The sequence below is a fragment of the Petaurus breviceps genome, unplaced genomic scaffold, assembly GCF_028583685.1.
Source record: "Petaurus breviceps papuanus isolate PSGF00001 unplaced genomic scaffold, PetGlider_PUasm1.0 551, whole genome shotgun sequence".
Classification (NCBI taxonomy): Eukaryota; Metazoa; Chordata; class Mammalia; order Diprotodontia; family Petauridae; genus Petaurus; species Petaurus breviceps.
Window position 1 is genome coordinate 34,695,806 of NW_027186372.1, and position 14,100 is coordinate 34,709,905.

Sequence of the window (14,100 nt, forward strand, 5' to 3'; positions counted from 1 at the left end):
AAGCAAGTGTAGAAAGAAAAGGCTGCCTAGTACAGCCTGGAGAACATCTGTAGTTAGGGAAATATCAAGAGCCTTCCATAATCTTACACGACCTCGTCTTTCCAGCTGCACCTCATACTACCCACTACCACACACTCCATGCTCAGCCACGCTGGACTATGGGCAATCTCCCATGAAGGTCAGATAGTATGCTTAGATCTACATTCGGACTCTATTAGTACTTCTTCTGGGAATGGATAGCATTTTTTTTTTTTTTGCTTTTTGGAGGGGGGAAGGCAGGGCAATTGGAGTTTAGTGACTTGCCCAAGGTCACATGGCTAGTAAGCGTTAAGTGTCTGAGGCCAGATTTTAACTCAGGTCCTCCTGACTCCAGGGCTGGTGCTCTATTCATTGTGCCACATAGCCGCCTCATGGATAGTATTTTTCATCATAAGTCCTTTGGAATTGTCTTAGATCATTGTATTGCTGAGAAGAGATAGATCATTCACAACTGATCATCACACAGTTTGCTGTTACTATGGACAATACTCTCCTGGTTCTGTTCACTTCACTTTACATTAATTCAGGTAAGTCTTTCCAGATTTTTCTGAAATCTGCCTGCTCATCATTTCTTACAGCACAGTAGTGTTCCATCACAATCATATACCACACATTGTTCAGTCATTCCCCAATTGATGGGTACCCCCTCAATTTACAATTCTTTGCCACCACAAAAAGAGCTGCTATAAATATTTTTGTACAAATAGGCCCTTAACCCCTTTATTTTTTATCTCTTTGGAATTAAGACCTGGTAGTTGTGCTGCTGGACCAAAGGGTATGCACAGTCTTACCCTTTGTGCAGAGTTCCAAATTGCTCACCAGAATGGCTGGATCAGGTCACAATTTTCCCCCATCTCCTCCAACATTTATTATTTTATTTTTCTGTCATATTAGCTAATTTGATAGGTATGAGAGGTGGTATTTCAGAGTTGTTTTAATTTGCATTTCTTGGTGATTTGAAGCATTTTTTCATATGACTACAGAAAGCTTTGAATTGTTCATCTAAAAACTTGGACTAGGAAATCTTTTAAGATCTATCCCAACTCTAAAATTCAGTAAGTTAAATAAGAATTAACTAATTTTAGTGTTTTAGTTTATATGATATTTATTGCCATCACTGGATTAACAAAACATGTTGTTAATTTTATCTAGGGGCAATTAGGTGGCGCAGTGAAAAGAGCACCGGTGCTGGAGTCAGGAGGACCTGAGTGCAAATCCGGACTCAGACACAACACAAAAACTAGCCGTGTGACCTTGGGCAAGTAACTTAACCCCAATTGCCCTACCCTCCCCCCTCAAAAAAAAAAAAGCAAAAAAAAATTTATCTAATAGTGTACATTCATGGAATCTAAGGTCTCAATCATCAGGACAAATAAAGTAGTAGCAGTCCAGTATTGTTTCTGTAATCAACCATAATTCTGATGCAATGGATGAAAGTGAGAGAAGAGGGGTGGCTAGGTGGTGCAGTGAGTAGAGTGTCAGCCCTGGAGTCGGGAGGACCTGAGTTCGGATCCAGCCTCAGACACTTCACACACACACACACACACACACACACACACACACACACACACACACACACACCTAGCCATGTGACCTTGGGCAAGTTACTTAACCCTAATTGCCCTCCAAAAAAAAAAGAAAGCGTGAGAAGAATAAAGTTAAACTATTTCCAGGAAAGACAACAATGCCTAGCTTTTCTTTTAATAATATTACTAAAAATGTTCACTGTGATCCTGAGATAATACTTGAATCATAAGTGATTGTTATGAATGCTTACCTGGCTCATATCATAATCTCTAGTTGCTACTATAAAGGAACCTAAATATTCACAGATGCAAAGTTATATATTTCACATCCCTACTCTACAATGAAAATTTTTTTTTTCATTATGAACTAAAAAAAAAATCAAGACATGAACTGAAAATGAATTTCAAATTCTTTAGTTCTTGTGGATTTATATGCCTTCAAGGACAGTACTATAGACCTGTTAGAACTTAAAACGCTGTCTCATAAAAATATTTACGTTGACAGCTACTTCACACTGGTTTCAGAACACACTGAAAGAACCCCAAAAGACTTCTGATTCCATGAGGGTCTACAAATAAGATCCATTCCCCTTCTTCTGGCATATTCAAGGTGGAGCTGCTGAAGAGGAGCATGAGTCAGAACCAGTATGTTAGTGCAGGACACTGGTTTCCAACAGATTGAGACCAACTTGTCTGAAAACAAGATCATATAAATGGGCTAGAGAAATGTTTCAAAGGATTCTATAGGAATGATCAAAGAAGCTGAGCATATCTAATCGAGGTACTTCCTAGTCCAAATATGGGGCAAAGAGCAACCCTGGTGTAAAGGAGTCCCCACCCCAAACTCTGTCCCTCCTGCTCTAGAGTAGAGTCCAAGTTAGAGCTGGACTAGAAATATTCCCTTTGGGTAATTACTGCCATCTGAACTGAACAGTTTTTTCTGGTGTCATGAACTTTCTTTTCATGTTATCTGGACAGCAAAAGCTGAACTTGAACGAATAAGAACAAAGTATGTTTCTGATAGTTTCTGGCACCCAAAGAAGCCCAGTCATGGCCTGATGAGCTGGCAGCTGATGATAAGGAAGGGGGAGAGGAACAGAAGGTGCAAGAGTATAAGTGAGTTAGTGTTTCTTTATCATCAATGAGAATGACTGAATAAGATAAAAAATCACAGTTTTTACCTGTTTTTTTTAAGCTTGGCTTCAGCTGACGGCATGTTCTCCAGGCAACTGGGACAATAATGTGAGTCCACCTAAAGCAAACCAGCAAAACTTAATATTAACAGAGGCAAAAAACCACATTTTATAGCATTTACAGGCATTTATGTATGCCAAAAGAGCAATTAATATATTCTTCTTCAGCAAGATATTAAGGGTGTCATGAATAGAGTGAGGCTACCAGGTCAGAGACTCAAAAATTTTGTTTCCAAGGTTTGATTTTCAAGAAATGGTATTCAATAAATATTTACTTAATACCTACCATATAAAAATGCACTGTGCTAGGTGCTGGGGAAAGACATAGCACAATATAAATATGGCAGTCCCTACCCTCACCAGATCTCATACAATCTACTGCAGAGGGGAAAAATACATAAACACAGACAATCTTATATCCATTCCCTTCTCTTCACTCACATGGTCATTATCTCCACCTTGCTCATCTGGACTACTGTGATAGCATCCTAACAACAACAATCTGTCCTCCGATTTATCCTCCACATAGCTGCCAAAGGGGTATTTTTTTCCCCCAGAATTTATTTATTTTTGGTTTTCAACATTCATTTCCACAAGATTTTGAGTTCCAAATTTTCTCCCCACCTCTCCCCTGCCCCTACCCCAAGATGGCAAGCATACCAATTATTCCTTCCCCCAATCTGCCCTGTCATATATTCTGCCTATCCATTCCCTTTCCCCCTTACTTTCTTGTAGGGCAAGATGGATTTCTATACCCCATTGCCTGTATATCTTATTTCCCAATTGCATGTAACAACAATTTTTTAACATTTGTTTTTAAAACTTTGAGTTCTAGATTCTCTGCCTTTTTTCCCTCCTCACCCATCCCCACTGGGAAGACAAGCAATTCAATTAAGGTTATACATGTGTAGTTATGCAAAACATCTCCTTAGTAGTCACATTGTGAAAGACTAACTATATTTCCTTCCATCCTATCCCACCCCCCATTTATTCTATTTTCTCCAAAGGGATATTTCTAAAGCACAGATCTGACAATTTTATTTCCTTGCTCAATAAACTCCAATGGCTCCCCATCACCTCTAAGATAAAATACAAACTCCTCTTTTGGCATTGAAGGTCCTTCAAAATCTAGTTCCAACCTATCTTTCCAGTCTTCTTAGATAATTTCTCCCTTCATGTACTCTACAATCCAGCCAAACTGAACTTTTTATTCCTCACACATGCCATTTCCTCCTCCAGTCTCTGTGGTTTTGCACTGATTGTTCCCATGCCTAGAATGGCCTCCCTCCTTTCCTCTGCCTTAGAATCCCTGTCCTCCTTCAAAGCTCAGCTTAAAAGCGACCTCCTCCGTGAGAACTTTTCTCCTTCCTTCCCCAATCACCCTGAACTTTTTTTACTTATGTTTTGCATATACCTGTATGTGTACAGGAAGCCTTTCCAAAGCCCTCTTAATTCCAGTGCCTTCCCTCTGTAAATCATCTCCTTTGCCTCCCCTATATGTGGGCTGTTTGTACATAGTTTTAAGGTGTCTCCCCCACGGATTCGATTGGGAGCTCCTCAAGGGCAGGGACTGTCTTTTGACTTTCTTTGCATCCTCCTCAGTGCTTACCAAAGTGCTGGGGACATTAGTAGGTACTTAACAAATGTTTACTAATGGAGTGACCTCTGCTCTTGTGAATTTCTATTGCACTTGCAGGCAGTGTGACAGTTTGGCATACATTTGTTCTAATAGTCATTCTAAGGCTCTTCATCTTATGCACTTACTCTATATAAGTAAACACCAAGACCACAGAATTTCAGAGTTGGAAGGGACCTCATTGCCTGTCTAATCCAACCCATATCTGAAAAAGAATCCCCATTACAGCATGCCTGACGAGGGGTCATTTGACCTCTGGAACCCACAGTTTCCTCATCCACAAAATAAGAATAACAATAGCACCTACTTCACAGAATGGCTGTGAGCATCTAAGGAGGTAATTCAGAGAGTGGCTTGGAAAGATAAAGCACATAAAAAACGTGAGCTCTTACAGTTAATCTCAGGGAAAAGAATTCAGAGGCCACCAAATCGGCCCTGAACAAGAGTCCTCTTCTCTACAAGGTAACTGACAAGTGGTCAGTCATATACCCTCTGCCTGAAGAGCTCCAATGCGGGGAAATTTGCTCCCAAGGCAGTCCAGGCATTTGGGGATAGTTCTAATTGTTAACAAGTTTTTCCTGATATGAAACTCAAATGTGCCTCTGAATACTTAGCAAAAAACTTTAATGGTCCTCAAAGAGCTTCTGCGTCCACTTTAGAGAGACCTGTGACAAGCCTGGCATTTCCCTGAGTTTCCTTCTTCCCACCACAGGGAGGTTTCATCTAAAAGACAATGCTGCTCCTTTACAGCGAGGGCTGTTTCATTTGGCTCTTTTTATTACCTTGTCCAATGCTGACCACACAGTAGTTACTCCATGTTTGCTGGATTGAATTGAATATCAAAGAAAAAAAATTCAGTGAACGTGTCCATTTGTTTTTTCTGATATTTTTTGCCAAGCCACTTTTTAATGAATACATAAAGTTAAAATAAAATGAATATTATGAATACCTAATAAAATGAGGAAAGAAAGTGGAAATAGGACAGGAGACTGACCTTGATCTCAGAATATTGGAGGAAATAGATGTTCTTTTAATACACTATATTCTATGGATTATTTCTCTTTCTACATAAAGTTTCTATAAAACTTAAAAAAAAATAATGCTGTTCTCTCTACATATCTGGCCTGCATGATTGGCTCAAGTCAAATGCAGCCTTCTGGTCAAATAAGGACATAAGAAGTCCCAGTCTTAGCCCCTTTGAACTCAGTGGACTGTGTGCCCAGAGTGAGGTGGAGGAGTGTGGTAGTCAACATCTGGAGAAGCTTAAGTACCACGGTGTCCTTGTTGCATATCCTTGCTTTGTTAGAGCACAGTAAAGCTCTTTGGGTTATAAGTTCAATGATTTGAAAATGCCTCATTATCATCGGAATGTTGAACTTGAACTAAGAGAATACTGGAGTTAGACTCTTACCTCCGACAGGCTGCTCCCCGACATGGACTGAAAGTCATTAGAGAACACTTCAATCATAAATTTATTAAACGCTTACCAAGTATATGGGCCTATTATGGACTCTGTGGGGAGGAGGTGGACATAGAAAGAGATGGGTCCCCCATCCTCTTGGAGGTTAGGAAGGAGATTAATACAAATATTACCATTATGCAGAATACACTAGAAGTGTTAGGCATCTGGTAATGTGCACATATTCATACATCATACCACCTATATAGGCACATAACTTATTTATTTAATAGATACTTATTCCATGATTCAATTCAATAACTGTGTGCTGGGAACCTATGTGGAAAGTATTCTATCAATAAAGAAAGCTCACCAACCATACTATTATAGGGAAATAGATCCTATAAGCCACCTTAATGCCATATTTTGTCACTCACTGTCTCCTTATTTATCTAATTCCTCTAGTCACAATATCCTTTTTGGACTAGGCTTATCAATTTCTAGCCATCCCTATTAGCCTGAAAACCTCAGCATTTCCAGAAGCAATAATCAACTTTAGCTAGAAAGACCCGAGAGTTCATTTGGTTCACCTTCCTACCTAATATAGTAATCTTCCTACCATAACATTTATGACAAGTAGAGGGTTTGGCTTTTACTTGAATATCTCTAGGTACAGGGAACTTACTATTTGACAAAGTAGTCTAGTCCATTAAAAAAAATAGCCTTACCCATTAGAAAGCTTTCCTTAATGGTCAGACAAAATTTTTATTCCTGTGATTTTTCACCCATTGGTCCTAATTCTGCCCTCTGGGACCAAGAAGGATAAATACAATCTTTCTTTGATATGACAGCACCTCAAATATTTTAATACAGTACCATGTTTCTTATTAAATTTTCTTTTCCTCAGGCTAAATATCCTGTTTCATCTTTCCTTGTATGGTATATGTCTGAATCTTATTACCACCCTGCTTGCCCTTCTCTGAACATAATCTCTAACTTGTCAAATTCCTCCTAAAATATCATGGCCAAAAGTGAATTCAATTTCAATTTCATAAGCACTTACAATGTGAAAGTTGAAGTGTTACCGTAAGTGGATCAGGGGCCTCACTTGGACTCAGGAATATCTTGATTCAAATGTGGCTTCTAGCACTAACTGAAAGACTCTATGCAGGTCACTTTACTTCTAGGTACCTCAAACAACTCCAGTTACCTAGAATTTATCTAATCAGTCTAAACCGGGGGTGATGTGGTGATCTGCAGCCTTGAGTCCACATGTGGCCCTCTAGGCCCTCTGACTGAATACGAGCTTCACAACAAATCCCCTTAAAAAGATTTGTTCTGTAAAACTTGGACTCAGCTGAAATACTGCACCCGAGGACCCAGAAGGGCACATGTGGCCTCGAGGCCCTAAGTTCTCCATCTCTGATAAACTCTGGGCTAAGACATACGAAGAAAGGCAAAAGTCTCCACATTCAAGGAATTCACAGTCTGATGAGGGAGACCACATGGGGACTGTTATGTGTCCGCAGGATGCAGACAGGATAAGCTGGAAATAATCAGCAGGGAAATGGCGCTAGAAGTAAAGGGGGCTGGGAAAGACTTCTTTTAGAAGGTGGGAGTTAAGGGGACATGTGAAGGAAGCTGGGTAAAGTTAGGAGGTAAAAAGGATGAAGGAGAGAATTAAAGGAAAGGACAGCTAGTGAAAATGCTTTGGATTACTAAGAGTTGGAAGATGGAGTGCTGTGTGCAAGGAACAGCAAGATGGTCAGTGTCACTGAACTGGAGAGTAAAGGGGGGTGGGGAGGTGTAGGTTAAGGTTAAAGATGATTGGAATGGTAGGAAGTGATCAAGTTTTGGAAGGCTTCATAAGTCAAATACAGGAGCAAAGTACCCGAGCATGGTACTAGGTATTGGAGTTAAGAAGACAAAGCAAAAGGAAAAAAATATAGTTCTTGCCCTCAAGGAGCTTACATTTCACCCAGAGCTAGAGGTGGTGGGATGGGACAGACAAATAAATATAAAAAATAAAAAATATAAAAATTATAAAATACTCTTAGAACAGTAACAATTTTGGGGTGGGGGGTTGTCAGGAAAGCTAAGAGTAGATGATACCTGAGCTAAGCCTTGATTAAAGTGAGTGATACTAGGAGCTGGAGGTGAGTAGGGAGTCCATTTCAGGTTTGGGAGACAACCTACCCAAAAGTTAAGAGGCAGAAGATGAGATGCCAAGTTTTGGGAAGTGTAAGTACACCAGTGTGGTTAGAATGAAAATTGTGAGGCAGAGCGTAACATGAACTAAGTATGGAAAAGCAGGATGGGGCCAGACTGTGCTGGGTTTGAAATGATAAGCAAGGGAGTTTTTGTTTTACTTTAGCAGCAACAGGGAGCTGCTTAAGATTCTTCAGCAGAAGAATGACATGGTCATGTTCATATTTTAGGAAGATTGTTATCTGTGTATAAAATGTACTGGTGAGATGAAGGGTTAAAAGCTGAGAAACCAATGATTAGCCTACTGTAACAGGAGAGATGAGAGATGATGAGGGCCTGAACTAGGCATCTGGCAGGCTGAGTGGAAAGGAGATGAATGCAAGGGATGTTTTGGTGGTAGAATTGGCTTCCTTTAGGTCCCACTTAAAATCTCACCTTCAACAAGGCTTTTTTAATCTTCCTTAACGGTAGTACCTTCTGTTATTATCTCCAATTTATCCTGTATATATCATAGTTGTTTACATACTGCCTCTCCTATTAGACCGTGGACTTCTTGATAGCAGCGACTGTGTGTGTGTGTGTTATTTGTATCCTCAGAGTTTGGCACCTAATAGGCATTTAATAAATGCTTGTTGATTTTAACTAGAATTGATTAAATTTGGAAACTGAACAGATATGGAAAATAAGGGAAAGACAAGAATCAAGGATGACCTCAAGGGTTGTGAATCCAATGTGACTAGAAGGATGGTGGAACTCTCAGCAGAAATAAAGAGGTTAGGAAGAGGGATCTGAGAGTCATTTGTACAGTGATAAAACTTGAATACACAGGAGGCAATAGGGTTACTAGAAGTATAGAGAGAGATGGGAGCAGAGGGCAAAGCCTTTAGAGGGTCTCAGTTAGGGAGCAGGATGTCGATGATCTAGTTAAGGAAGCCAAGAAGTAGCATTCAAGCAAGTAGGAGAACTAGATGAAGGCTGTGTCACAGAGGACAAGGCAGGAGAAAGGATCAAAGAGGAGAGGGTGGTTAACAGCATCAGAAACTCAAAAATCATTGGCAACCTTGGAAGAAGGAAAACTGACAATCCTCCAGATGCAATGAGGCTCAATTTGGATTTAGTAAATCCATGATGACTCCTAGAGTACACTAGTTCATTTTCTACGTATCACAAATGGTCCATTTAAAAATCCATTCCAGAATGGTATCATTAACTAATATCAAGTTCATTAAATGAATGAATTAATGAAGAGCATTTATTAAATACTATGCTTTGCAAAATCCACCTTCTTCTCATTTTTTGAAAGCCAGGGGATAAAATACTGAGTTCTAGGTTTCTATGGTGGGTGCCAGTTATTTGGGTACATTCTGTCACTTCCTCTTAAATGGCAAATAGCTTTCTTCAGTCCATCCATTCAAATCTTTCTCATCCTCAATACTAGTTCAGGCCCTATTATTTCTCTAATGAACTATTGCAACACCCTCCTCATGGATGTCTCTACCTTCCCAGTCTCTCTTATCTCTAATTTATTCTCCATTGCTGACAAAATAAAATTCCTAAACAAAGATGTTACTCTTTGCTCAAAAATCTTCAATGTCTCCCCATTTCATCTATGAAAAACAAAATCTCAGCTTAAAATTTAAAGTTCCTCACATCCTAGCTTCCATCTACCTTCCTGTCTTAATGCACATTATTCCTCTTCTTGAAATCTCCCTTCCAGTCAAACTGACCCATGTACACAAAATTCTATCTCTTGACTCTGTGTCTTTATGCCTGTAATTCCTCAAGTTTAGAATATACACTCTACTCACCTCCACCTTGAAAAATCACCAATTTCCTCTAAAGCACATCTGAGGACAGAGGGCCTTTGCTAATCCTGGTCTACCCCCTCCAGTATTAGCACCATTTCTCCCTCTAAATTATTTTGCATATGCTTTGTATTTACTTACTATTTTACAAGTTGTAAACGTGCAAAAGAATGGAAGCTCCGTGAGTGAAAGGAGAGAGGGAGAGCGAGTGTGAGAGTGTGTGTGTGGTTTCCAGCACCTAGCAGGATCCTGCATATTGTAGTTACTTAATAAATGTTTGTTAAATGAAAATCCTACCTCCTCCATCAAGCCTTCCCAAATACTGCTTGAGGACAGGTATTAATTTTTAATTTTGCCTCTGTATCCTGCCTAGCACGGTGACTTGCACCTAGCAGGAGATAGATCAAAGCGTGTTGGATCAGACTGGATCGTAGCCCATCTTCTGAACCCCTTCATCGTCCAAACTCGCTCCAACTCCTGCGTGCTGAGAACCTAGCTAGAACTCAGATGTACCTTTTAAATTAAACTAAATGTAGTAATCTGGTATTCTTTTTGCTCCTTAACACCCCGAAAACTGCCCTACCCGGTACTGTACCCTGAATACGTCAGCCTCACAGGAAAGAAAGCTGACACACGCACCCCGACTCATCTCCCTGCCCTGCAGCCTTGGATCGAAGCCAGGGATGAGGGGCAGAGTGCATTTATGGGGTGGGACCGGGGGTAGTAAAGTCAAGACGAGCCCAGAGACTTCTCAGAGGAAGGCATCCCGGCAGAGGAGAGAAGGGAAATGTAGGAACTCAAGAGTTACAAGCCCCTTGCAGGCTTCAGGGGAGAAGCAACATCCACAGCCCTTCATTCTAGGACCACGCCTCTCCATAAAACCGGAACCCAGCCCCTATCTTCAATTGACAGCCACTTCACCCAACCACAAGCTGCGCCGGGTTACGCACAGCACCCACAGCCAACCGTAGCCTCGCTAGACCAAGAGCTTCAGCCAATCAATGGGCGCTACAAATTCAGCACGGTCAGCCGGCCCCACCCAAGCCGTCCCGTTCAAAATGACAGGACTGTTGGCCAATAAGGAACGAAGATAAATGATTATCCCGCCTTGAACTGTCAAGAGTTCCCTTGGCCCTCTATGGGAAGCAGAGATTAAGCCCAGAAATGGCGCCTGGTTACCTCGTGTGAGACACATTCCAGCGACCTCAATTCGCTGCAGTAGCGGCAGAAGTACAGCTGCGAGAGCGGAGCCCGAACCTTTTTCTCTCCTTGGACGAGGTACAGAACCCGCTCCGATTGCAGCAGCGACGCCATCTTGGAATGGGAGGTGCCAAAGCGGCTCATCCCTGTCACGTGACCAGAGGACAACTGTTTCCTGCTGCCCCGCCTACTCCCTCCCTTTGTGGTTACGTCACTTGGAACCCTCAAGTTCTTTTTCTTCGGCGCCCAGTCTTAGAAACCCCAGCAACCTTAGTCGTGCGTGAGGCATGCCATGTAGAAAACGTGCATGTGCAGTTGGGGAGGTAAGCTAGGGAAAGGTGATGGCAGTGAGTGTCTTGGTTCTGGGGTCTTGCCCGTAGTAATGAAAGTTCTTGTACTACCTTCTGCTCCCTGTTGTGTGCCCTGAAAAGGCTCTGCTAGTTCGACTTCCCTCCACCAGCAGTCTTTGCCTGACATTCCACCATTAGATCACAACTCTTCAAAGGGTTTTTATAAGTGCTCTGAGTCTATGATAAAAGTCTCCCCTCCTTTCTCCTATTGCGCAGACTTCTACTTGCGTACCTGATTATATGAGCTAATTTTCCCTTCCCTTCCTTCCTCTGTGGAAAGGTAGTGACTAAATGTCAGTTAAAGCACCTACTATGTGCGAAGCATTGTGCTAAATGCTGGGGATTCAAAGAAAGGCAGAAGATGGCCCTGCCCTCAAGGAGCTCACAGTCTAATGGGGGTGATCACATGCAAGCAACTATTCACAAACAAGATAGTGTGTGGGGGGGAGGGGGGAACGGGATCCCGATAGGTTCAACAGGGCGTCTGGAAAGAATTCAGCTCAGCCTTTCTTGGAGTAAGAGTTGAGAAAGTTTATAATACGCCATTACAGCGGGCAAGCGTCCTTTAGGGGACCTGCCAGTGAGAGGGGTTCATGCTTTTACTTTTAAAGGGTAAGGCTGCCATTGTCTGGGCTGACTGAGGGAAGGGACCTCAATGCATAGACAGTTTAGATAAGATTTGGGCCAGACCGAGGAGACGTGAGGGATTAAGTAAGAACAAAGGAGTCCCAAGGTGTTGCCTAGGCCTAGTTCGGATAGGGGGAAGGGGCAGAGTCGGAGGTGGGGAAAGGAATTTTACAGATAACAATTTTACAATACAAATTGCAGTTACAATTTCACAGACTGGTTTCACAAATTGACCTAGACCCCAGGTACCCCATCAATAGGACTGGATAAATTGGAGATAATTTCCAAGGGAAGGCACTAGCATTAAAGGGGAATCAGGAAAGGCTTCCTAGAAGGTGGGATTTTAGCTGGGATTTGAAGGAAATCAGGGAATGGGGGAGGGCGGTGATGAGGAGGGAGCCATCTCAGTGAAAATACTTAGAGTGATATGTGGGAGGAACGAGGTGGAGGCCAGTATCATTGGAGCTCAAGGAAAGGGGCATGATGTAAGGTGTAAAAAATCTGTGGAAAGCTAGGAAAGATCCAGATTATTAAGGGCTCTGAATGCCAAGCAGGATTTTATGTTTTATCTTAGAGGTAATAGGAAGCTGCTGGAGTTTACTGACTGGGGTGGAGAGGGGCTATGGTCAGACTTTCACTTTAGGAAGATCACTGGCAGCTGAGTGGAGGATGAATTGGAGTGGGGAGAGACCTGAGGCAGAGGGACCATTGGGGAGATCATTGACACAGGAATCAGAGCAACTTGGGTTCTAGTCCTGGTTTTGCCACTGATGCTGATTTTAGTAGGATGATTCTAGGCCTAACTCTGTCATTAATTTTTTGTGTCAAGTCACTTCCTCTTTCTGGGCCTTAGTTTCTTCCACTGTAAAATTATGGGGTTGGACAGACCCTTGCTATAAACTGTGTCTCCCTAGGCAAGTCATTTAACGTCTTCCAATCTCAGTTTCCTCATCTGTAAAATGAAGGGGTTAGACTCTGGCCTCTAAGTTCTCTTCCAGTTTTAAATCTTCCATTCTATGCTCCTATGACCAGACAACCTCTGAAGTTCCCTTGAGCTCTGATGTTCCATGCTGTAACATGCAGCCTAACTCTGACATTCTGGGTTACATAGTCTCTGTCCAGCTCTGACTCTCTAGGATTCTAATTGGTGGGATTTCTGGCAGTACAACAAATGAAATGGACAATTGCAAGCAGTGGGTGGGAGATAATTTGGAACAGAAGGGCTTTCTCAGCATCTCTTAATTCATAGTATACCAGTTATATGCCAGGCTGAACATGCCTTTGAGAGTTCTTTGAGGAAAAAGGCATTACTTGTAGACATGCAGGCCCATTTGGTATGATATCTGAACTTGTTTCCCTTTGTCATTTTTAGGCAATAGTAAACAGTTCAGGCTGCCCTTTTTCTGCCTGTTACTACAGCTGTGGAGTCCCCTAGAAAATGGAAATCACTGTAATGTAATGTAATGCCAAGGAAAGACAACTTCCCAAGGTTCAGAATACCAGCATAGGTGCTCTCCATTTTATTCAGTGACCAACCAAGAACAGAGAAGATCAAAACATGACATCATTCCAAATACAGCATTTACTAAATGTGATTAAATACTCTCTAAGGACTACCCCACCCCAGGACCTTCCAATCATTCAATCAATTACAAAGTCTCTGTTCTAAATACTTCTCCACCCCTAGGCTATACCTTAATTAAGTCCACCACAAAGCCCCTCTTCTCAAATGGAGATTAGTTTCCAAACATAAGGTCAAAAGTTCCCCACCCCTGAATCACAATTGAATCTACCCCAGAGTTACATCAAGTTTAAACACAGCACTTAATACCCAAATGGAGGTCTTTTCTTCATCTTGACATGAGGCAAGTTCTCAGCAATCTTAGTTCCTGGGGAGACAAGGCTTAGCAAGGCCATAAGATACATTGCCAATCCCTTCATGAATTTATCCTCTGTCTGTAGAACAGTCCTAGAACCCCTGAACATATTAGCAAAGCCCTCTCCCAGGATTTCTGTAAACATACAACAAGAAAATCCTTCTTCAGGGCTTCTGAACCAACAGAAAGGCTCCCAGACCCCTGCAACAACAGCACTGTCCTTCACCAGTGGACAGTATT

General features: G+C 41.8%; 2 protein-coding genes across 3 annotated transcripts in view; one reads left to right on the forward strand and one right to left on the reverse strand.

Moving 5' to 3' along the window:
- The window catches only part of DCTN4 (dynactin subunit 4), a 38,096-nt gene extending 26,920 nt beyond the window's left edge, over window positions 1-11,176 (reverse strand). The window contains exons 1-2 of one of the 2 annotated variants that reach the window (XM_069102620.1): window positions 10,986-11,176; window positions 2,747-2,817 (exon numbers count right to left, since the gene is read on the reverse strand). In XM_069102620.1, the coding sequence (XP_068958721.1) occupies window positions 2,747-2,817; window positions 10,986-11,150 (236 nt within the window). In that variant the 5' untranslated portion in view covers window positions 11,151-11,176. The remainder of the gene's footprint in view (window positions 1-2,746; window positions 2,818-10,985) is intronic. The other variant, XM_069102621.1, reaches the window with a different exon arrangement.
- A 25-nt stretch (window positions 11,177-11,201) lies between these two features.
- SMIM3 (small integral membrane protein 3) overlaps window positions 11,202-14,100 on the forward strand; it is a 42,650-nt gene continuing 39,751 nt past the window's right edge. Inside the window, exon 1 of the mRNA XM_069102623.1 lies at window positions 11,202-11,329. The gene's annotated coding sequence lies outside the window, so the exon portion shown is untranslated. The remainder of the gene's footprint in view (window positions 11,330-14,100) is intronic.